Genomic DNA, 23,964 nt, shown 5'->3' with positions numbered 1-23,964 from the left:
CATTTGTACATACTGGCTTAGAGTCCTTGAGCCAACAGACCAAAATGGGTTCTCTAGAGCTATTCAGTCTAGTGGTGGAATTACTTTAATGGAAATGTAATTTATTGTGCAATAGGTTAATATAAAAGCATGCTGTCCTTTTGTTTTGAACCCAAAAAAACCCAAACCCCAAAACCTAGAACCAATCAGGCTGTTATGAATACTTTGCTTGTTAAAGTATTTACGTATCGCCAGAAGCAAACACAAAAAATGGCAGAACTAATGAACAAAAAAAGCTTTCTTAATCATTTGTTTTCAGGAGGCCTTTTCACAACGGGTATTAATGTAAATGTGGCAAATATAAAGTGACTTCTCATCCATGGGTTACACTTGTAAAGGTATGATTTTATACGAAAAGATATCAACAGTCTCTTAACTGTAGAATGACAAGTGGTGAAAATGTTTAATTCCTTTTTTTTTCCCTCTTCATGCTCTTTTTCATTTCTTTCTTATGCTAACGAAAACATTGTGATGAGAGATGTTTTTAAAAGTTTATTGAAGTACGTCATCCAGCTTTCCAGAACATCTTAGTGATGGATTGACAAGAGAGGATTTCATAAAAGTGCTTTGAGATTTATTTTTTTAATGAAGTATTGTAAATGCAGAAGGAAAAATTCCACTTACATCAGCCAAGTAAGAATGCTACTTTCTTCTGTTGGTGCTAACATGGGTTATCAAATGCTTGTTTGTAGTATTGGAGTTAAAAAAAAAAAAAAAAAAAAAGTTTTCCGAGTTATGCCAAGGGTTTGTTAAGCTTTCTGAACTGTAAATCTACCCTGGCATGCCATAGTAGCAGGAGCAGTGTTAATAGGTGGTCAAAATTCTCCCAAATTACATTAAATAGACATTCTACTTCTAATATTAAGTCTTTCACCTATAACACTCAATGTGGCAAAATCTATCACAAATTATGTATAGTCACTTTACTGAAATACAGTGTGAGGTAAAATGTATGCATGCCATAGTGGCTTACAGTGTTACTACACAGAAAGTTTAGTGCAGGAAGGGAAGAATGCGTTATTCTCTGAAATGATTTGAGAAGTGTTGGTAGTGATATTGTCTGAATTGGAGTTTGGGCTGAACAGTAATACTTATTTCATGAGTCACAGTAGAGGAAATGTTCAGGTGATATTAATTGGTTGGTTACCTGAGAAATTTCTTAAAAAAAAAAGAGAGAGAGAGAAAGAGAGAAAAGCAGGTTGAGAACACTTTATAACCAGTTGCACAGTAAGGAAGCAAATGGGCTAAAAATCACCACACTGCTGAAGTGCTGTTAAATATAACCCAGTTTTAATATGCACCAATGTACTTAAGCATCAGTTTAAAGGAAACAACAGAAATCTGTTCTCTTTGCCTTTGAATAGAGTAAGTCATCTCATGGCTTACAATATACCTACTGTACTAAGGAACAGTAAATCCTGTCTTTAGAGCAGTGACTCCACTTTTTCAATTTACAGTTTCATTAAATTTTCCAGTGGAGGTGTGGATGCCTTTAAACACTTTGTATGCATTCTTGCTGTGAAGGATGTATGAATTTGCATTATTTTACCTGCCTCTCCTTAGCCCTTTACAAATACTCTTAGGCCCTTCAGGTTGAAAAGCAATGCTCTAGAAAGAGGGAAGCGCATATATGCTTTCTGGGAAGAGAAAAGATTTGAGGAGAATTTCCTGATCTCATAAACCTCATGACCTTTGCAATTTGAGAGCCCATGTGCATTTTCTCATAGGGATACCTTCAGATCGGGGGGGGGGGGGGGGGGAGGCAGTTTTAATTCTACCACTCATTAACTAACCAAAGATGTATAGCTAGTACAAAACATTTGGAAACGGAGGATAGTATGCTTTGAGTTCACCGTAAAAGCAATCTGTAGGAGTCATAACTTTCCAAAAATAAATCTGGCTTTCTGAACTGCTTTTCTGAAAGAAAAAAAAGACCATGGATTTGTTAGTTTAGTTGTATATTTAGGAGGCTAACCTATAGTTATCATAATTTTATTTAAATATTTATAAAGTTATAGCAAGGTATTTATTTGCAATAACTTGAATTTTGTGTTTTGTTTTGTTTTTAAGACTTGCATAATGGGAGTACTGGTATTTATTGAATACTTGGGTATTTGGTACTTTTACCCTAGAATCTCTGGGATACATGGTAAATGTTGAAATAACAGTAAGCTGTCAGACCTATGTTGAAAGCAAAATAAATCAGCAATTCATGGTGAAAAAATCTTGAGTGTAATTAAGTAAGGTAAACTTTTCCTTAAACATTGTATTTTTGTGCTATCCACAAGTGCCCATTAATCTTTTTTTTTTTCTCAAAGAATTCATATATAAATTTATAGTTCTATTAAACTTCTTTGTTTTAGGCAAATTGACACAGCTCCTCCTTTTTTGTTTGCTTTAATAATGATGGGTAGATTAAAGTTCTAGTTCCTGCTTCTACAAAGTAATGTGTGTTTTTACTCTAACTTTTTAAAAACATTGCCATATTTTTCCTCAAGAAATATATATTATTTTGGTAGTATATGCTTGTGTTTCAGTCATTCCTGCAGTCCTGTCATTGATTTTTAAGAATATGTAGTTGTTTTGTGTTCCTAACTTATTTTTATGGCTGTAATTCAGAAGAATGTAATGGATTTTGTTAAACTGTTTCAAAATTGATAAATTTCTTTGCTGTCTGTAAATTTCATCTTATATTTCCTTATCAGCCATTCATGTTCTGTTGTACTTAAGCAATCATTTTCAAATTTGAACTCATTATTAATTTCTGTCCTGTTGACAGTTTTTCTTGCTAGATATCATGAATGAGGAAGATTATTACTTTTTTTTTTAATCTCCTAAATGCATATTTTTGTAATAATGAGATAAAAAAAAAAACTTTTTTGTGTGGTTTTTAAAAGGTAGTGTTCATGGTATTATACCATTTATATGGTAGTGTATCATTATATTACATTACCTACAGTGTTCAGTTCTTGTAAGTAAGTCTAAGAAATGTTTTCTTGACTTTTTGATTGTCCTGTTCATTTTTTAATGTTAATTTTTTTCTGCAGGAAGTTATGCCAGAACTAAAGAGTTTCACTCTGTCCAGGTGAGCTCATTATATTTAGATATCTAGAGTGAAGATATTTTGTGGGGGGAAAATGCAAGGGGAAATGCAACAAAATACATTGTATTAATTAGGTGATATCTTCTGCCCCAGTTACTGTGAATCCAAATTTCCTCCTCAGTTGAATTTATAACTTTTTCTAGTTATTTCTTGCTCAGGTGAATTAATAACTCTTTTAGAAGCAGAAAAATCTGTCCCAAGGTGCAGTACAGTGCTCATTCTTGAATGACTGCTGTGCATTTGCATCCAAAAGTAGAATTTGGCCATGACATTTTTAACTATTTCTTTGAACCTTCCGTCATTGTTCTGCCAATAATTAGCCATATTGATTTCATTAGCACTTTATAGCTGAGTAACAGTTGCTTATGTGCTAAACCTGTATCTATATGTGCTGCCATGAGTAACGTTTTTTTTTAAGTTTTTCTTTATTGTCAATATATTTTAAATATATGAGCCCAAATATAAATTATATATTCATATGTTGTTGAAAATTTTTGGGGTACTCATAGGAGTTTTATATGTTAATGTTTCTGTGTGATTACACCATATACAATTTTAATATATGGTGCTTCCCAGCAATTTGGAAGCAGGTTATTTTCAGTATAACACTGCTGAACCATAGAATGCAGTTTACATGATCTATTACAGTCTTCTTTTATCCATAATGGGGTAAAATAGTATATCTCTCTTTTTATGTGCAGATAAGGTCACTTACAGTAATATACAAACTGGCTGTAATTAAGTACAAGCTTTACTGAGAATATGATATAAAACTGTTTGAGATCTTTATAAATTGAGAGGGTTGCCTTTTTGCATGTTTTAGAAAAAATAAAACCTAGGTAACCTGGAAACAATGTTTTATTTAACTTTTATTATTCCAGAACAGAATTTTTTGGTTAGTTCTCTATAAACTCCAAAAAGGCTATGGTTAGATGTTTGTTAATGGTATGTTTTAACTTAAAACTTACTGGATTTTGCCAAAAATTTATTTTGGGGCAAGACAGGCGGCTTTTTGACCACTGTATCATGACTTCTTGTGAATCATATTCCAGCAGTATTTCTGTGACTGTCTCTGCGCTCTCTTCTGGCCTGAAAACCCTGATCTCCTTGTTCGGGACTAGGGTTTCTCTGCTGGTCATGGTAGGGAACATCTGATCTAATTTCCCACAGTGTAGGCGCGAGGCCAGAGAGTTGCCAAATTTGCTGTTCCTATCATTGATCTTGAAGTGCGTGGTTTGTTCCCTGCATTATAGCAGGGAGTGGGAATTACTTTGTGTAATTTAAGTAAACAGGCTGGGTAGTGTGAGAGGATAAACAGCTCTCTGTAAAGGGGCTTCTGAACAAAAATTTATGCTGTAACTTGTGCAAAGACTGCATTGCCTAATGTCACGCTGCCACTAGTGAAAGGATTCCTGGGAGGATGATGTTTGTGGCATAAACACATGCAGTTCCGTACAATTGCAAATGTACTGAGCAAATTTGCCTAAGGAAGTTTTTCAACGCAGAGGTCTTGTTGTGGTCTGCTCACTCTCCTGACTCCTTTGCAGTGATCAGTATTGTACTGGTCATGTGTTGTATTGCATATGGCAAGTAGATGTTTAGCTAACACAACTCACTGATACAGTAAGGTTTATTTGTTGTGCCTTAGATTTACTGTAAACAGCATCCTTATGGTGATAAAAATGTATCAAATATTAGCCATATTAACAAAATCATATTGTGACCTTCAAGACTTAAATCAGCAAGTAGAAGAACTTCTGCATGAAGATTTATTGTAAAATAATTCTTGGTATTATATACAATAATAATCTTTGTGACAGTAGCTTGAAGTTTTTCAGGTAAATAACTTAAAAGCTGCTAAATTCTTTAAGTTTAGACACTTAGCCATGAGCAAGAAAGTTAAACTGATTTGATGACCACTTTGATATCTGTGATACTGGTTTTCGTTGGCTTGACATGCTGCTATATTTTCTTTTACCAAAATACAAGTATTGTTTCAAAGCTTTATTTGGAATCTGATAATTTAGATGTTTTTAATTGGACTCAGATCACAAAAAGAGAAATCGTGGCTTCATGGGTATAAATGAGAATATTATTTCACTGTTTTTACTCCAAGGGAAATACTCCTGATTTATATCTGAAAAGCAGATTAGTGCACTCTAGGCTTGCATCTTCCTTAGCTCTTTATGTGACTTTTGCAAGTCGCTTTGCAAAGTCCCTGGGCATCAAATTTCCAATACGGAAAATTCTTTGTAAAATTTTTCAGGAGCTTTGGGTGTAAACTACCAAAGTGTGATGTGCAATTGTAAAACACTGTAATCCTTAGTAGAGGAGTTTTGCCACAAGTTACCAGGGGCAGTTGGTGATTCAGTAGCTTTTTTTCCTGTTTCAAATAATTTTGATAGCAGTGGAAAGCTGGTACATAATATACTCTCTAGAATACAACAGAATTCTTTGATTCATATTACAATTTAAAAGCTGAGTTTTGTTTAGCTATAATTTACAATATATCAGAAGACCTGAGCAGAGTTCACAAACACATTATTACTGATGGTGAATAACATGTTATTCTGTCCTTTCCAGAGAGATTTATAATAAAATTGGGTCATTTTTACCAGTTACGCATCAATAATTTTCAGAACTCTTTATTTCCGTCAGTTGCTTTTGTCAAATCCATTCTGATCGTAGTGATCACATGCAGTGTGATTTAAACTGAATTTTTTACGCCTTTGGGTGGCAAGAATGAAATTACAGTCTAAGTAACTGTTGAAGCCATTGTCTGTCTGTGCTTTAGAAGCAAGGTTTTCCTTGGATATATAACTAATTACTCTGTTTTCATTCTGCTTCCAAAAAGATAGTATCTAACAGACAGTAGTATTCAGTTACTTTGTATAGAAGGTTGAACAATATGGGTGTTTAGGTGTCACAGACAAAACTGCTTTGTTTCTCTTCAGGAAATAAAATGATTGCCAAGAATTTGTCTCATAGTTAAATAAAGGCAGAATGGATTATTTCAGGATTTATTTAGATAAGTGAAGTTTGAAATTTCAATCCAGACAAGTGCAGGTGGTTGAAATTCATGTCAGCAAAAGCAAGACACATTTCTGTGTTTATCTAGAGGTTTTTCCGAATTTAGGAATTTTTACTTGAATCATTTGCTCAGCCTGCATGAGCAAACTTGATATTTCTCTTAAGATGCATTTATTTTGGGATAATGACATCAGTACCAAGGGTCGGTTTGATATATGGATGAAAAAAACAGCCCTTTAATCTGTCTAGTTACAAAATCTCCTTGCTGAGGTCTAGTTATGTTTAACTTTTTTAACCTGAGTTCCTTACATGTCATATACCTCTGTGTGTGACTTTCCTACCAAAATAAAATGACACTCTCTCCAAGGAATGGACTTGAAACCATACCAATATTTTAGGTCATCCTTCCTTTTCAAATAAAGGGGTAAGAAATTCTGGAGCATGGGATTTTTCCACAAAAACATTGCATACTTGGCATAATTTTATTAAGACTTGTAACAAATGACTGATAATAGCCATGGCTACTGTATAAGGGCTGTGCTATCCTTGAGGCCCACTCTTGTCTGCAAGCCTGTGACACCTTTTTCCCTATGGGTAGCCCAGTAAATCTACAGTTTGTATCCTCAGCTAGAGTCCGCCTGCCCTTGTCTCACCATGAGACCAGATTAACTCCTTTGACCCAAATAGGGTTATGCATCATGAAATTCTAAGTTCCTTAAAAGCTGCATCATAATGGAGAAACAGGGATGCTTGGTCTTAAGGCTAATAGCTTAATTTAAGCTCATGTAAGCTCATGTAAACTCATGTAAGCTCAGCTCATTGCCTGTTCAATTCTTATGAGCTGCCTATGGGGATACCTGCAAGTCTGTGTGAGGTAATGCAGTCTGCAGGCACTCTGGAGGCAAAGCCTTCGTGCGGTATAGTAACAGTAAGGTAGCCCGGCTGTTGGCAGGCGAGAGAGAGTGAGTCAGACTTGCTCGTGAGGCAAACGGCTGTCCAAACGTAGTCACTGCGAGTCTCCTGACTTGAAATAGCAGTTAATCTTGGTAGCTGGTTCCTGCATTCAGAGCTCTATGTCCCTTTGCTAACCGAGCGCCTTTGGTGCTGTAGCCGAACCCGAGTTCAGGTGCGCATGTTCGGGTCGAGGCTCGGGAGGGCAGCCACGCTCGCACAGGGGGAGCTGGGGGCAGCAGGCAGCTGAGGCCTGGGGAGAAATTGGGGTGTAGCAGGTGCTGGGGAGATAGCAGTATGCAGTAGGAGGGCTGGAAGGGGCAAGTCTCGGTGAAGAAGATGGAGCCATAAAAGAGCGTACAAAAAGACTGGTGTGTGGATACAGGCTGGAGAGCTGGGCCTGAGACAGTGAATGTTTATAGTGGGCACAGGCAGGTATCGCTGTGTTCAGTGCTGCCAGACATGTGAACTACGAGCCACAGAATAATAAATGTTTCTAAAAGACCTTCTCCACTTTGGGTATCTCTTGTGAAAGGCAATCCTTGTTATCTTATTACCCGCAGCCTGAGTGCGGTAAAGCAGAATCTGTGAAACGGCCTGCCAGTGTAAAGTTACTAAAGCTTTCATTGACTGACTTCAGAACTTGAGAGGGAGAAAGCAGAATGTCTCCAAGCTGGATTTTTGAGATGAATCATAGCTATGGTTGTGTACTTTGGCTCTAGAAATGCGCTTGGACACCTAACAGGTTTATCCTGTAAGAATTGCCTCTCTTTGCTCCTTTCTCTCAGGTCCCTTGGCTGCTGTGAAGAAGGAGTAAAAAGGGTGGAAATGATCCTTTGGCTTTGATTGGAAGGGGACAAGCGCGAAGGCAGAGAGTTGCCGCTCATGTAGGCGTAAGAAACAGGGTAGAGAAAGTGTTAGATAACGTATGCTACAAACTCAGTGTCCTCTAGGTAAGGCACAAATTGTATGAGTCACGTATCCTGAGCAGTATGAAAGAAGGATCGGTGTGATAAAAGATGGTGGTAGTTTGGGAAAATGTAGAAAGGCAGGTACAGTCGGCTGCGATTTTCTTAATCGCCTGGGCAGGGTCAGGGTCCCTGGTGAATTCACACTGAGCCAGGACGTCATCGTTGTAGGCCACGTTACAAATGACAAAATGCTTGTTTCTTTGTGTGCTGAATTTCGCTGAGACTGTACAGCTTTTATCGCTGGTCACATATATGTATGTGTGTTTGTGTGTGTGTATTTTTTTTTTTTTCAAAAAAAACGGTAAACATGTAATTCTTTGAAAGGAAACTAGGCGGCGAGGCCCTACCGCCCCGTGGCTCAGTGCCGGCCCCGCCGGGTCCTGCGGCGGCACCGGGGCGGGCAACAGGCCTCCGCGCCATGGCGGCCGGGCCAGGCCGGGCGGGGGCGCTGCCGCCGCCGCCGCCTCGAGGCGGAAGCCAGCGGCGAGGGGCGTCGCCGCGAGCCCTCGTCTGGGCGGGGCGTGCTGCGCACGTGGCCAGCGCCCAGCCAATGGGGCGATCGCGTGATGTGCGGCGGCGGCTGCCCCCGGTGCTGCTCGCCAAGATGGCGCCGGGTGCGTGAGGGTGGCGGCGCGGAGGGAGGCGAAGGCCCGGCTGCTGCGGAGGGTCCGGCGCCGCGGGCGCCCAACGCCGCCGTCGCTCCCGCCGCTCCCCCCCGGGGCTGTAGGATGGTAAAATGACCCAGGGGGGGAAGAAGAAGAAACGCGCCGTGAACCGCAGCATCATGCTGGCCAAGAAGATCATCATTAAGGACGGCGGGACGGTGAGGCCGGGGGCGGCGGGGCGCGGGGCCTGGCGGGGCGGCCGCCTCGCAGCCGCGGCCTGGCGGCGCCAGTTCGCCCCGCGCCGCCTTCCGGCCGCACCGCCGGGGCCGAGCTCGCGGGCGATTCCGGTTTCTTTCGTGCCGCGGGTCGCCGCGGCCCCGGGAGCTTGGCCGCCGGCACCCCGGGCGGGTGTGTTGCCGCTGCCGGGGCCTCCTTGGCGGTCGCTCGCCGCCCGGTTAGGTTCAGCGTTGGGGAGCAAGTGTGCGGGTAAGCGCCGTCTCGGGAGCGAGGAACGGGTCGTGGCGGTCGCCCGCGCTTAGACGAGAGCACCCTGCGTGTGCTCGAAGACGGTTTAAGTGAGTCTTTGCCGAAGGAAAAGGCACCAGGAAGCTGCTGTTCGGGGCAGCCGCCGGCCTCGCGGTAGCCGGGGAGGACGGAGGCGGGCGGTGCCTGCGCGGGAGAGCGGGACGCGGCCCCGCTGGGGCGAACGGCGCGGCCCCGGCGGGCGGGCGAAGCGCCGGCTCCCGCCGGCTGCTGTTCTCCGCCTCGGCCTCCGCGCTCCCGGGAAAGAGGTCGGCGAGTCGGGGACACCTCTGCATCAGAGGGGTCCCGTAAAGGTTAGCTGGGAGCCAAGAAGTGTGTTGGGCTTTGGGCTTTCTTCCTGCTGCCTCGCTTCCCCTTGAAAAGAAGGAAGCTGTGAAGTGTTCTGGCTATTGGAGCTTGACTTTATTTTTTCTTTTAATCGAGGAGTAGTGTTACTTATGACGTGTTTTTCATTGCCAATAGTATTTTTTCCACTGTATAATACTGTGTGGCTTAGATGTGCATTTTATTAAATAGAGTATCATTATTTCAAGAGAGTCTTAAATAAAGAGACATTTTGGCAAGTTAAAGCCCTGGCAGTCATTCAGTTTGTCTTTTTGGAACAATGGGGGGGGGGGGAATCACCTTAGCAGTTCATCAAACTGGTGACTGATTGTCTGGATTACTTAGTGGTAAGAAGCAAAACTAGTTCCACTGATGGATGCTGATGTTTTTCAGGGTATATTTTTCTGCTTTTACAAATGTTAAACTTGCATGTATTTTAGGATGAATAATAGAAGCAGGTTAACTGTTGTTGCTCATGTAACATTGTGCTTTAGAATTTCTCACTGGAGTAATCATTGGTTTAGACAGAATATGCTTCCAGGTGTCCCTTTAAACTTTAACTTTTATTTGCCAAGAGAGGAGAAAGGATGTCATACTGATGTATCCGGTGATGCTTGTGTTTCTGCATTCAGCGTCTCCCAGCAGTTTCAAAAACAGAGTGCAAACTTCACTGAAAACTATACAGAACTTGGGTATTTTTATATTTAAAAAAAAAAATGAATTATGAACACTAGATGAAGCTATGAAGTTGTTAGACTGTTGTTAGGTAATGAAAACATTAGCTGGGATATTTTCTGCCTTTGAATATGAGAATATGTTTTGAGAATTGACTTGTTTTAAAATAACTTCTTGAAGTTACAGAATCTGGTACAAGAGTATATTTTTGTTCTAAAGGCTTATTTTTCCTGGGTTGGAAATAATCAGAATCTTGAAAGAAAAGCCTGGCATGAGTGGCAGAAATTTTGTAATAAAAGAAAGACTTGAGTATTATCCAACTTAGACTTAGTATTGTGGAATAGTTGAGGTTGGAAGGCACCTCCAAAGGCCTCTGGTCCCCCAACCCTCCCTTCCTCCAAACAGGGTTGACTAGAGCAGGTTGCTCAGGGCCATGTCGAGGCAGGTTTTGAACATCTCCAAGGATGGAGACTCCACAGCCTCTCTGGGCAACCTGTGCCAGTGTCTGACTGCCCTCACAGTTTAACTGAATAAATAAATAAGGCCTCCCCCCATATGTTTAAGTGGAATTTCCAGTATTTCTGTTTCTACCTCATCCTGTCACTGAATGCCTCCAAGAACAGTCTGACTCAGTCTTCTTTACTCCTTCCTGTCAGCTATTTATACACATTGAGAAGATCCCACCTGAGCTTTCTTGAGAAGAAGCTGAGAATTTCAGCCTGCATGTGTTTACTCAATATAAATGCGAGGTCTAATGAAGCAAGTGCCACTGCACTAGTAACTCATCTTCACACAGAGCCAGGAAAGTAGATGTTAAGGCAGGGCTTTTAAGATTAAAGAATGCATGTGAGATTTCCAATGAGTTGTTCTTACTACTTTAATATGAAAATATTTTCTGCAATGTTTCCTCAATTTGCAAATGATGAGCTGTGGCATGCATGTAGTATTTACAGAGTATATGAAATGAGCAGGCTGTCCTACCCCTGCTCTTGCTTTCTCTTCCTCCATTCTCTTCAAAAGCTGCTTTTGATTATACTAAATCACCAAAGAATTGGAATTTTCTTATTTCAAATCTGTGCGGATCTCTTGCTACGTTTGAAGTATATTGCGGCTACTCAGTATTGGGGAAACTATTTGGGAAACTGTCAGTGCTGTTCCTGTGATTCCTTTCTGACTTTCCTTATCTCAATTTTTCTTTCTTGATTTAGAACTATGAAAGTTTTGCGCTTAGCCGTGCTGCCTTTTACTAACAGAAATACTATAAAGTTGTCTGATATACCAAGTAATTAGACTTTGGGGTAACTGAGTGTGAACATTGCAGTGTTTTGAAATGATGAAAATTTGATTTCCATGCAGCATTGTGTCAGTTTTTCCTCAAGAAAAAAAAAAAAAAACAGATTCTCTAAGAAGAATCCGTTCCCACTTTCATCAGCATCCTTGTTTCCCAGAGTGGCAGTATAAGTGGTTTATTTTTTAATTTGAAATGAGAATACACTTTATACACTGCAGATCATTAGGACACTTCAGGACATTTTGCAGCAAAGGGTTGAGAAGGCAATTTCCCTTTGTGCCAGTTAGCTTGAGTACCTCAAGGACTCAGAGGTTCAGAGTCCTGCTTCGTTTCTTAACTTTCCTGTTTCTAATGCTGAGATGCATTTCTTATGAGTGTGACAGCTTGTCATAGGTGTTGTAGTAATCGCTTTTTTTTTTTTTATGTCTTGTTTTAGCCTCAAGGAATAGGTTCACCTAGTGTCTACCATGCTGTTATAGTGATATTTTTGGAGTTTTTTGCTTGGGGACTCTTAACAGCACCCACTCTGGTGGTAAGTGACATGCTTAAACTTTTTCTTGCTATGTGGGAGATTACTGCAAAGGCACTGAACATCTTAATTCTGAATTAAATGAAATTTTTATGTCATTGACCTGCTCTGTTCTGCAAGTGAAAAGTTTTGTATTATTATATGGAATCAAACATTTAAAATTACTTACATTAAAACTGTGTAATGATGTGACATAACTCTTTATGTGCATGTCTGTTAACACTGAAGCTTACATATAAATGCTCTCTGACGTGAAACTTGTAAGACCTGTAAAGTATTTTTCCATCCAAAATGCTGCAAAAAGTTTGCACATTAGAGATTTAAAGGCAAGAATACACTTGAAATTTGGTAAAATTACACCAGCAGGAGGTGGTGGTGTAGAGGTAGGGAGCTCTTTCACCTAGCTGTGCTTTAAACAGAAGTTTTACAGTGATCCTTTTAACACTGAAGTCCTCCTATAATTACTGAGACTTTCACATCAATATGTTTGTACCAAATTTTTTTCCACTATAGTTGGTTGCTCTCTGTTTGAATTTGATCTTTGCATGTGACACATACTTAGAAACTTAAGTGGAGCAAAGACTAAAAGATCTTCAAGAAAACTCCATCTAAAATGAGATCTTGCTGCAGTTCTGTAACTTGATGTTAAGCATGTGAGCAGTCTCTTGGATATAAACTGTGAATCAGTCTCTGTATGCAATACCTCTCTCATAACACTAGCCAGACTGAAGACAGGTCCCTCTTTTAACCTACACATCCAGGGTCTAGTCACTGGATTGAGGGAGACACTTCAGAATGACCATGTCTCCCCCACCCATGACAGAGGACAGAGTAGCCTGGGGGGAGTCTGGTTTGAGCTAATTTTCTAGGTTCTAGGTAGTCTATTTAAGCTTCAGCAATGCTGAAATTTGGAGTTTGATGAAATTAATCCTTCCTAAAGCATTGAGAGAACTGAGGCCTCTATCCAGCAAAGCTAAAACCTGCAAGGAACATCCATGTGAATGAAAGTTACATCATGGATTATTTATGGTGTGTTTCTGGTAATAGCCAAAGTTGAGGAAAAAGGAGAGAAGCTGGAGTAGAAATTATAAAGGCAAAGTTAAGACAAGAGAGGGAGGAAACACTTAGATGACAAAGCTGATAGATACACATACTTAGTTCAGGAGGTTCCCCAGGCACCCCCCCACCCCCCCCTTCAGATTTCAGCATTGTACATGTATCAGGGCTGACTCCTGTTCTGCATTAAGACATTTTACTGTACTTTCTTGAAATGTCAATGCTGTCATAGGTAGAGCAACAACTTTATATCATATTAGTGGTGTGTACTTTTTGAAAAGGGCACTTTGGTATCTTACCAATAAAATAAAAGAATACATGTAAACTGTACTAGCTGTTGAAAGGGAGGCTGCAAGCTTTTATTTAAAAAGAATATTTTATTTGTTACTAACTCGCCATTTTCTGTAACGTGATGGTCAAGAAATGTGTATTGTGTTTAAGGCATTCCATATGAGTTGAGTTTATCCAAAGATGTAGATCTAGATATTTGGTCAGATACCACATGATGAGAAAGAAAAACTCAGCTTGAGTTTGTAAGTACAGTAAACATCTACAAAAAGTCTTAAAAAAGTACTTTTATCAATTTTTTTTCCTCATATTCTTTCTCTGCAAAGCAGGAGTGGGGAAATAGACCATGTACATATCCTCTGCCTCTCCCCACCCCCATAGGATAGTGAACCTGAAAATAATGGTCATTAAGTAATGGTTTAGACCCTGCTTTTTTCAACCCCCCCCTTTTTTTTTTTCTCAGTGTTTTGGGTGGATTAATCTTGCCTAACTTTAGCTGTCTTAAAGTTCCAAGTCTTTTTAACCTCTCTCTCTCAACCTTGGAGATATATCCATGGAAATATAAAACTACTTTCTGCGCTACCATATGCCACCATAGATGCTGGATGCATCATGAACAGCACTTACAGTTAATATTGTGTAAATGACAACGCAGTATGTAATGTTTGTGTTTCTTCTCTAGGTTTTGCATGAAACCTTCCCCAAACATACGTTTCTAATGAATGGTCTAATTCAAGGAGTAAAGGTAGGGTGACAAAAGTTAAAGTAATTGCAAGTACAGTTTAAAATGAATGGTGGGAAGTATAGAAATGACTGCCAGTTAAGTGAAATGTTCAGGAGGCTTTCAGTATAGCTTTAAAGTTGTAAATAGAATGTGGGAATAAACTGTTGCCAAAAAAACTAAAAATGCATCATTTTACTTCCGCTAAGTTATTGTTTGGCCTGTACCTTGTGTTTGAGTTCACCAAAGAATAAAAACAGTCAGTTGACTAATCCCAGAAGACACAAATGGTGTTAAAATGTGAGAATTTTTTTCATTTGGAGCTTGTTGCTCAAGTAGTGTGTTGTCAATTACTTACATCTATGTGACTTCTAAAGATATAAAATTATAAAACACAGTTCCTGGAACTGCTAATATGACTGGATCATCTTTGTTCTGAGTTTTGGGTACTCTGGTGTAATAAAACTCAAATTTTAGGTAACCAAGCATGGGACAGAAGATCAAGAATGCTTGACCATATTGCCTTTGATGTATTGCACTACATAATAATCAACTTCAGTAAAAATGAAACCCAGTCTGCTCTCAGTTTGTAGTACATTTGGCTGTCATGCTTCTTACCATGCAGTTCTAACTTAGTGTTTTACTTTACAGGGCTTATTATCATTCCTCAGTGCCCCACTCATAGGTGCCCTGTCTGATGTGTGGGGACGAAAGTCCTTCTTGCTGCTAACAGTATTTTTCACCTGTGCACCAATACCACTAATGAAGATCAGCCCATGGTTAGTAAATTTTTTCAAACTAGACTTTACTCTTTCTTATGTATTCTTATATATTTTTTCATCTATGATATTTCTATATATTCTTTTCTATAATATATATAAGAAACAATGTACAAATATACAAGAGAATACATAAGAGAGTATTAGCATTATATAATAACCAAACGTCTTGGATCAAAATTTAAGAGCTGCTGACTTAGAGCCCTGGGCTATAGGCCCCCTTACTTCTTCAGTGCACTTGCAAAAATGTACTGGAATACAGTCCAGTGAATTCATGCAGGTCTTTATTGTGTATTTATCCTTACCTAATGCACAAAAGTAACCATTCATAACCTAAAACGTTGTTCAAATTTTATTATACTTTGGTTTCTCAATTTTTAAAATCTGTCAGCTTTCGCACTCTGTGCAAGTTTAGTAAGCTCTTAATTGGCACGTACATTCCCAGGCAGTGCCCGAGTCAGAATTCGCCGTGTTTGTTAGACCACCCCTGCGCTGTACCTGTGGGCGTATCTGAAATAATAGACTGTGGTGTTAGCACTGACACGGGGCAAAGGCAGTTAGGTGAGCCGTCTGTTTCCTCTCTGGTCGCATGGATTCGTTCTTCATCCCTTCTTCTGGGAAATAGCTTGCTTCTAAGTGTAAATGAAGGTTTCGCATGAAATCAGTGCTAGTGTCTGGGCGTAAATATGAGACTAATGTTGAGAGATCTCAAAGCCTGAATTCTCAAAAATGAACTTTCTGATTTGCTTTGCATCATAGGCATCCAGTCAAAATTAGTCTACTAAGATGTAGATTTTTTACAAGCACTTAATCACAGCAGCTTTTTGTAAACGTTACAAAAGTATGCTGTTTGTGCTTAACGCACGGAGGAGAAATTGCACAACTGTTCAAGATATATTCACATTGGCTATACCAAAGTTTATTTTACTGTTTGTCAGGAAAAGTTGGACAAGATAATTTATTGTTGAACTGTATTCGGATTGTAAATAGAGACTTTTTGTCTCTATTTAGCTGTTCTGATTTTTTTTATTACTACTTCTTAGGTGGTACTTCGCTGTTATTTCTGTCTCTGGAGTTTTTGCAGTGACTTTTTCTGTGGTTTTTGCATATGTAGCAGACATAACCCAAGAACATGAAAGAAGTATGGCCTATGGGTTGGTATGTATTTAGGTTTTGGCTCTGTTCCTGTGGTATTTACTACTAACTAAACAGTTCTGTTCGTAAAGCTTTTCAAAATTGATTTCTTTGGCAAATAAGTTTTAGTTTGGAGTAGGATTTTTCTGTTTAATTTTCCTTGTCATTCCAGGCCTGTATCTCCTTTTGAATATTCTGTTTCTAGCTTAAATATAATACAGCCATGTTAAAATATCTCTCAGATGTTGCCTTTCTCACAGTTATCAGCATTAACTGCGTCATTGGAGGGGCTTTAGTTCATTCCTCCATTACTTCTCACATCAGTCCTACTCAGCCACTGTCACCTTTTCAAAATCTAAACTTTTGTTTCTGGATAATTTTGGAGCTGCCATTGTATATCTTGACTAATTCTGCTCATGTTTCCAAACACACTGCTGTGTTGTGCTTTAACTCAAAACAAATATAGCTGAATAACTTAAAAGTTCATATAACTCGTCTCCATTTCTCCCTTCTCTCCTCCTACCCCCTGCCCTATGCATTAAGGGTTAGCAGCTTTGTTACATCCAAGTTACAGTCTATTATTATATGGATGTGGGACTAACTAGTTTCTTTCTGCCTGTGCACATTAGGGATTTGAGGTATTTTGAGAGGGTTTCTTTAAAGGTTTAAAGGTAACATCTTCCATAACAAGTCCTGGTAGTTAATCGAAAACTACTTTCTGAAGTTCCATTGTAATGAGTTGAATTAACCAGCATATTAAGTTTATTAATGTGTCCTTGATACATGGACAGTTTTTCCTGGTAATGTCTTTTTGATTAACAGCAGGCATTGCATATTTTGCCAGTATGCAGGTGAAATACAGCTTATTACTTCCAAAGATACCAGCAGACAGCAGGATAGTTAGTTAAACTTAATTATGTCAGGACATGTGAGTGCTGTGAGCCTCACATTACTATCCAGTTTGTCCAAAAACCTGTGTTTCTTCAAAACTTTGGCCATCTGAAATACATAGCTGCTCCTGCATAGTTGCAGAAAAAAGTTACCTTTAATCACTGCCTGAATAGAATGATTAGGCTTCTGAAAATCAGAAAAGAATTAGGAAATAATACTTTTCATTTATCACTGTAATTCTTACCAGCTGTTATTTGTTTTAGGTTTCAGCAACTTTTGCAGCAAGTTTAGTTACCAGCCCTGCTATTGGTGCCTACCTTGGTCGAGTCTATGGAGACAGCTTGGTCGTAGTCCTGGCTACAGCAATAGCCTTGTTAGACATTTGTTTTATTCTTGTTGCTGTACCAGAATCACTGCCGGAGAAGATGAGGCCAGCATCCTGGGGAGCACCTATTTCTTGGGAACAGGCTGACCCGTTTGCAGTAAGCTACTTCAATACGGGATATTTGGGCATTTGTAGATACTGAGTTTTTGAGACAAAAAAGATTGCATTTACAATGTTTCAAGTTCTTAAAAAGCAGGGGGGGGGGGTGACAGACAGACACAAAACCCAGCTTATGCTTATCAAGCATTAAGGGTGATCTCTCACTGCTGCTGTTTTCTGCTAATATTTTAGCCAACAGTCTTGCTAAATGTGCAGGAAATGTTTCGGTGGTGCCACATGCTAGCTTCATTAATTTACATGCTTTTCAGTTTCTGATTAGGTATACTTTTCTGAACACGGGGAGTAAATGTTCTGTAACACTTTGTTTTTCTTGCCATAGTCACTGAAGAAAGTTGGCCAGGATTCAATTGTGCTGCTAATCTGCATAACAGTCTTTCTTTCCTACCTCCCAGAGGCAGGTCAATATTCCAGCTTCTTTCTATACCTCAGACAGGTAATTTAACATCTTGATATGGATTTGAACAAATGTGAATTTATAGTTAAGTTTTGGATATTGCTGAATTAATGTAGTAACTAGTTTTATTTAAAAGTTTTCAGTAGTTGTTTTTAGTCCTCTTGCTGTTTTTGTTTTCCTCTCCTTTTAGAGACAAGAAAACAGAGGAGTGAGATGAATGCATTATAAAACACTTTCTCATGTTTTGTAATCATTTGCATTCATCTTGGGTTAGGAGGTTCCCCATGTTACAGTGCTTTATTGTTGAGGGAATTCTGTTAACTTGCTTTCCATTTATGTTCCTTTATTTTCTCTTTCCTTTTTTAGTGAAAGAATAATTGTTGTACAAGTTCAGGAGTACTTGAATAGTATCGGTTGAATCACTTTTCTGTATTGTTTGTTTCCCCCGACATCGGCGACATCGCAATGTACATTTTACTGTCAACAATCAAATTGCTTTTTTTTTTTAATATAGATAATGGGATTTTCATCTGAAAGTGTTGCAGCATTTATAGCAGTCCTCGGGATTCTTTCCATTATTGCACAGGTGAATTACTGCTATGTATTTCATTGATTCGGTAACTTCAAAAGAGAACTAAGCACTATGGAGAACTTCCATAATACTGAAATTCCAGAAATGTACCTCACATTTTCTATAGCTGTTTTTCTAAGCCTCTAAGAGTTGATTAGCACTCTTCCTTTAACTAATTTAGATGAAAAATAATAGCCTGCCAAAGTTTTTCAGACTTTTGGTTTATTAAGTTTATTAAGTGTATTGTGTTGGGAAAACTAAATCCTTTTTGTACATCAAGGAAGGAGTAATGATTTGTTCATATAACATGTTAAATGATTTTAATTTTTTGGTAGAAACTCCTGCCTATTTTGCAGATATGGCTTCTGGAGAATTTCAGTTTCCTTTTTTTAATTCACTGACTTACTTGCATGTATTTAACATTTACAATAAAATATTAATTTTTGTGTTTTGTACTTCTTCCCTGTCCTTGACAGACAATAGTGTTGAGTTTACTTATGCGATCCATTGGAAATAAAAACACCATCCTACTGGGTCTAGGATTTCAAATATTGCAGCTTGCATGGTATGGCTTTGGCTCGGAACCTTGGTATGTAAATCTCCCTTTACTGTTTGAATATATCTTTCTGCATTTTGTCCTTTGTCCAAGGGAGACAGAGGGGGGAAAAACTATTATATAAAAATGATCAGCTTCATGACTGAAAAAAAATTTTTTCATTGTTTTTTTTTCTCCTCAGCACTACCATTGCCAAGAGGGAGGTTTGGCCTACCTAAAGAATCTTAACACTGTGCTCTCTTTGAATAGATGCATTAAGTTAATTGGCTGTATGCAAGGAGTCACTGTCAGGACAACCATCCAGGTGTTTTAAGAGGCATACCCTGTGCTGCAGCAAAAAAATTACTTTAATCTTCCCAAGTATACAGATTTTTCATTTGAAAAGATTCTGAATTTCAAATGCGGCAGTATCTGTTTCCAAAAAAGTGCTTTGTCCTTGTCATTTCCCAGTCAGATTTTCTTGATTAATTGGCTGTCTTACATTGTCAAAGCATCTTTTTAATTTGGTTTTGTGTATTGTAACTCCTTCTTCTTCATGTGGAAGGCTAGCCACAGATGAGAACTGCCCATCCTGAATTGGATGTCTTCTGCATGATTTTTAATGCTGCAGAAGCTACATCAGATATACCTCTTAATCTGAGTACCGTTTACTCCAGAAAAGTTCAAAAGATCATGATCAAGGCTTTCTGAGTAAAGGTTAAGCTCCTGGTAAGACTGGTAGCTTACTAAAATTATTTCACAAGATTTTAAATTTAAAAAAAAAAAGCACAACAGGGGTAACTGAATTAGCTTTTGCAATGTTCTGACCTGCAGAAGTAATCCTTTCTAATTTTTGTGCTAATGCTATGAATTCTGAGCTCTGAATGCAGAATGTTTTCCATGCAAAGCAGTTACCTTGAGTCTGTCTGGTTTTTTGCAGGATGATGTGGGCAGCTGGAGCTGTTGCAGCCATGTCCAGTATTACCTTCCCAGCTGTAAGCGCACTAGTTTCCCGAACTGCTGATGCTGACCAACAGGGTAGGTTTGTGTCCTAATATTTTGAATTCTAGTCAAAAAGAATGTTGTGAAACCAGACATATCAGGGTATCTGATAGCACTAGTGAGTCAGCCTTAATCTTGGTACAAAGTAGCCACTATACCTTGAGTATAGGTCACAAAATGTTACAATCCAAACTACTTAAAAGTTTAACCCCTTGTTTATTTTTACTGATGGTACAACCCCGTTTGGAGACACTTTCCTGTTTGCATAAGTATGAAGGGGAAGTGAATAAAAGTCTTACTGATTGCTTGTAATCATATATATAAATATAGGTAGATAACAGTATATTTTACTCTTTCCAGGGGTTGTTCAAGGGATGATAACAGGAATTCGAGGACTGTGTAATGGTTTGGGACCGGCGCTTTATGGTTTTATATTCTATATATTCCATGTTGAACTGAATGAACTCCCACTGCCTGAAACACCATCAGGAGGTAGTGTGGCCACACAATACCACTTACAACAGGTATTTTTTTTTACTTACTAATTACAAAAAAAAATTCAAGAAAGAAATTATGTTCCTGTCCCTTCTTAAGCCTGAGACTATTTTAAAGTTTTGTCATGTTAGCTGTCAGTGAGGCATGTAAAAAGGGCTTCTTGCTTCACTCTTTGGAGGCTTGCTGATCTGTTTGCTGTTAACTAGATACAAGGATGTAGTCTGACTTTCAAAGAGTTGTAGCTGATAATTAGACTCCTGCTGAGCCCTGTAAAAAGAACAGACTGAGACACTTACCTGGGTGAGGGAAGGATGGACTAATAATGACAGAAGCCCACTGTTCTTTTGCCTCACTGAGCAGTTCTCTGTCACTGTATTTACCTTTCAGGTACTGTACATTTTGGTTTTGTTGTGCTTAGTCTTTTGAACAAGCTTTGTATTTTTTAGTTCCTAATATTTATTAGTTATGGAAATTCAGCAGGAAAAAAGTTATTTAAATACCTCTTAATTATTTTAAAATAACACCTACCTGCAGTTGAATATAAACTCTTCATATTCCTGATATACAATACTTCTAATTGTATCAGTATACTTTGGTCTGAATCACTCTTACTGGCTAACTTACAAGTATGCATACCCATTTTTCTGTCTCATTATCACATTTATCTACAGTATCTATTGTTTTTAAAGAAGTATCCACTACATCTGTTTCTGTGAAACAGGTCTGCAAGTCATTTCACAATGCAGACTCTAACAGAAAGTTACTTTTCTAGACTGACATAATACATGAATGTCTAATTTAAAAAAAGAAAATCTAGAATGATTTCACTCCTCCAACCAGGAAGACAGTAATCTAGATTACTTATGATGTCTTAAGGAAAGCAAAAGCTGTAATCATGTACATCTCTGAATATCCCCTGCTATAGACAGTAAAGGCAAAGGGACATTTTTCTTCTGCTCTAATATTTCAGTGTTGTCTGGCTGCATCCGATCGATTGATTTAAAAGCAAGAATCTGTTCTTTCACCCTCATTGTAGAATTCGGTGTGGTAGCTTTTTAATGTGATCTCTCAAAAAGCTCACTTTCAAGAGCAGTGAAATTGAACAAGATTGAAAACACCTATCTATCTGTTGTGCTACAAGAGACCTAATCTGCAGTACTGTCATACAGTTGTGCCGCATGCATGTGCTACCATCCCTCCTGTGCCTTGAGGGGAGGAGGGAAAAGAATCTTTTGGGTTTTTACAGTTAGCAGAGGGAATGTGCTACACTGGAATCTAAGTGTTGCACAAGGAGCACATGACTCTGGAGCACAGATTTGAAAGGTACAAAAGCATATGAAGTCAAGCAACTGCTGAAGCTGTGTTGCTTCATAAAACCTGCACTAGAAGAGAGAGTTAATAAGCATTAAGTACCAGTTGCTGCCTTTCCTCAATCTTAAGCTATACACACACTCTTTCCAGATTTCTTTCTCTAAGAGACCACACAGAGAGAGGTCAAGAGCAGCAGGAAAAGTTCTTTCCACTTTTGAAATTTGTGCAATTAGCTTAATATGTTAACACACGTCTATGGCTCCATAATAGCTCCTGTTGTTCTTTTCAGAATTCTATAATTCCTGGACCCCCGTTCCTCTTTGGAGCATGCTCTGTGCTGTTGGCTCTACTTGTTGCCTTGTTTATTCCCGAACACACAAACCTAAATGTACGGTCCAGCAACTGGAAAAAACACTGTGGCAGTCACAGCCATCCCCACAGTCCACAAGCTCCTGGGGAAGCTAAAGAACCATTACTGCAAGACACAAATGTATGACAAAAAAAATCCAGGAAGACTTTCTAAAATTTTTCATCAGCAGTTTGGGATACACATTCCACTTCCATCAAAAATATAATTTCTTAAGGTAATCTTAAGAAATATCTTTCTGCATGAGATTTGTAGGAATTACAAGAAAACTGGAAGTTTCTCCAAAGATGTTGCCATTAAATTAATAATTTGCTTTAAAAAAGAAAAAAAAGTTAAGCACTTGTCTCTTGCCATGAAATACTGTTACTATTAAACTTTACATCCTAGTTCAGAGACTAAAAAAATATATATATTTAGTCAACATATGAGCATGTGTCCTGTTTTCTTAAGGTGGTGAGCTTTAATTCTATTCATGCTAAGTCTCAATGAGACATACTAGCATCCATGTGGACCCATTCATTTTAATGTTGTAAAATCTTGGGTCAGATGATTCAAAGCCTTAATGTAAATGTACTCAAGTAGCGAAAAGGTGAATTGGTATCATTTATTCTAAAAGTCATAAAAACAGATTTTTTTATGTTTGTACTAATATAAAAAATCATGTGAACATGCTTGCTGAACAGTAAAAGTTCTTTTTATGTAAGTGCATTACTCTTTCTATTTTTGAATAAATGGTAGTATCAAACATTTGTTTAAATATTAAGTGGGTGTTTTGAGCCTACAACATTTTAATACTGGCTCTAAAACTCTGCTTTCATAAGTACCGTTTATTATATACCACTGTATTTTTGATGTTTGCGTAATCATAAAGGACCTCAAAACTTGAATACAAAACTGAAATATAAGCTGATTGATAGCCTTGAGAATATGTCAGTGTGCTATATATAGTGGCCTTTGAGGACTGTCACAATAACCCTTTTACTTTACAGAGCTAATGTTTTAGTCCTAAATTTCCAGGACCCTTAGTACAGAAGAGCTTTATACAATTACTGATGTGAATTTCTCTAAAAGTGTATATTTTTGTGTCCAGTTGTATTATTTAAGTGTTTCTTTGTATAAATTTGTGTATAAAGTATTGTATAGGTTTAAAATGTTTTCATCTTGTGGTTATTGCTTAAATGCTTTTTTACCTTTGAACATTCACCATGGTTGACCAAGAGCAGGAAAAAAAATATGTAAATATACTGTTAATAAAGTTGAATATTTTAATGAATTTTTAAATAATTGTTAATGGCTCTTGAAACCTTAATCAAAATCATCTAGTATGTGCATTATACTTTAGCCAGTGTGAAAAAAGCCTGGAGTCTAAGGCCAGTATTCTATTTTATCTGTTAGGTACAAACTTGTAATCTATCACATGGAGACTTTCCCTTTTATTTAGCAGCACAAACTGACTACAGCTGTTTCTTTTTCCTCAAGGATCTATAATGGAATAAAGTGGGTTTTTTATACATATATATTTATAAACAAGTCTCCATAAACTAGTCAGTAATAATAAAGTTAACCTTTAATATGCTAGAGTTTTGCTCCCCTTATCCTGAAATTTGTTGTTGGTCTTTCCAGTCCTAATACTAATCTAAATTAGAATAGGACTGAGATATGGAAAATAATCACATTTTAATTACCAGATTGCTGTTTGATACCAGCTTATTTATTTCAAAATTCACATTAGTTTATATTTACCACCTGCTAAAGAAACTAGAAATAGTAGCAGAGGCACTGTCCTTAGAACTGGGTGGTTGGCAGCTGGGGACTGTACTGGCAGTACATCTCAGTGCTGGTCTAGCAATGCAG

The 23,964-nt window shown here is 38.3% G+C and overlaps 1 protein-coding gene across 3 annotated transcripts; it reads left to right on the top strand.

Moving 5' to 3' along the window:
• Positions 1-13: 13 nt before the first annotated feature.
• Positions 14-23,383, top strand: MFSD14A (major facilitator superfamily domain containing 14A). 3 transcript variants are annotated; one of them, XM_067300853.1, is made up of 13 exons: positions 14-672; positions 3,087-3,124; positions 11,969-12,064; positions 14,088-14,150; positions 14,778-14,905; positions 15,949-16,063; positions 17,194-17,412; positions 17,755-17,868; positions 18,344-18,415; positions 18,877-18,989; positions 19,876-19,973; positions 20,298-20,461; positions 22,033-23,383. In XM_067300853.1, the coding sequence occupies exons 1-13, from the start codon at positions 639-641 to the stop codon at positions 22,237-22,239; spliced, it is 1,461 nt and encodes a 486-aa protein (XP_067156954.1). In that variant the 5' UTR covers positions 14-638; the 3' UTR covers positions 22,240-23,383. The 3 variants fall into 3 exon arrangements, with proteins under 3 accessions (XP_067156954.1, XP_067156953.1, XP_067156955.1); XM_067300852.1 differs by lacking the exons at positions 14-672; positions 3,087-3,124 and adding an exon at positions 8,686-8,917; XM_067300854.1 differs by lacking the exons at positions 14-672; positions 3,087-3,124 and adding an exon at positions 9,560-10,258.
• Positions 23,384-23,964: the final 581 nt, after the last annotated feature.

The sequence above is a fragment of the Apteryx mantelli genome, chromosome 8 (genome assembly GCF_036417845.1).
Source record: "Apteryx mantelli isolate bAptMan1 chromosome 8, bAptMan1.hap1, whole genome shotgun sequence".
NCBI classification, from domain to species: Eukaryota; Metazoa; Chordata; class Aves; order Apterygiformes; family Apterygidae; genus Apteryx; species Apteryx mantelli.
Note: the sequence above shows the minus strand (reverse complement) of the source record. Positions and strands in the feature narration are given on the sequence as shown.

Bases quoted from the DNA above. Each gene is read 5' to 3' on its own strand.
- MFSD14A (XM_067300852.1), top strand. From the start codon at position 8,831: ATGACCCAGGGGGGGAAGAAGAAGAAACGCGCCGTGAACCGCAGCATC. The intron at 12,065-14,087 runs GTAAGTGACATG...TTTCTTCTCTAG, and splicing joins TAACAGCACCCACTCTGGTG to GTTTTGCATGAAACCTTCCC. The intron at 18,990-19,875 runs GTATGTAAATCT...GGTTTTTTGCAG, and splicing joins GGCTTTGGCTCGGAACCTTG to GATGATGTGGGCAGCTGGAG.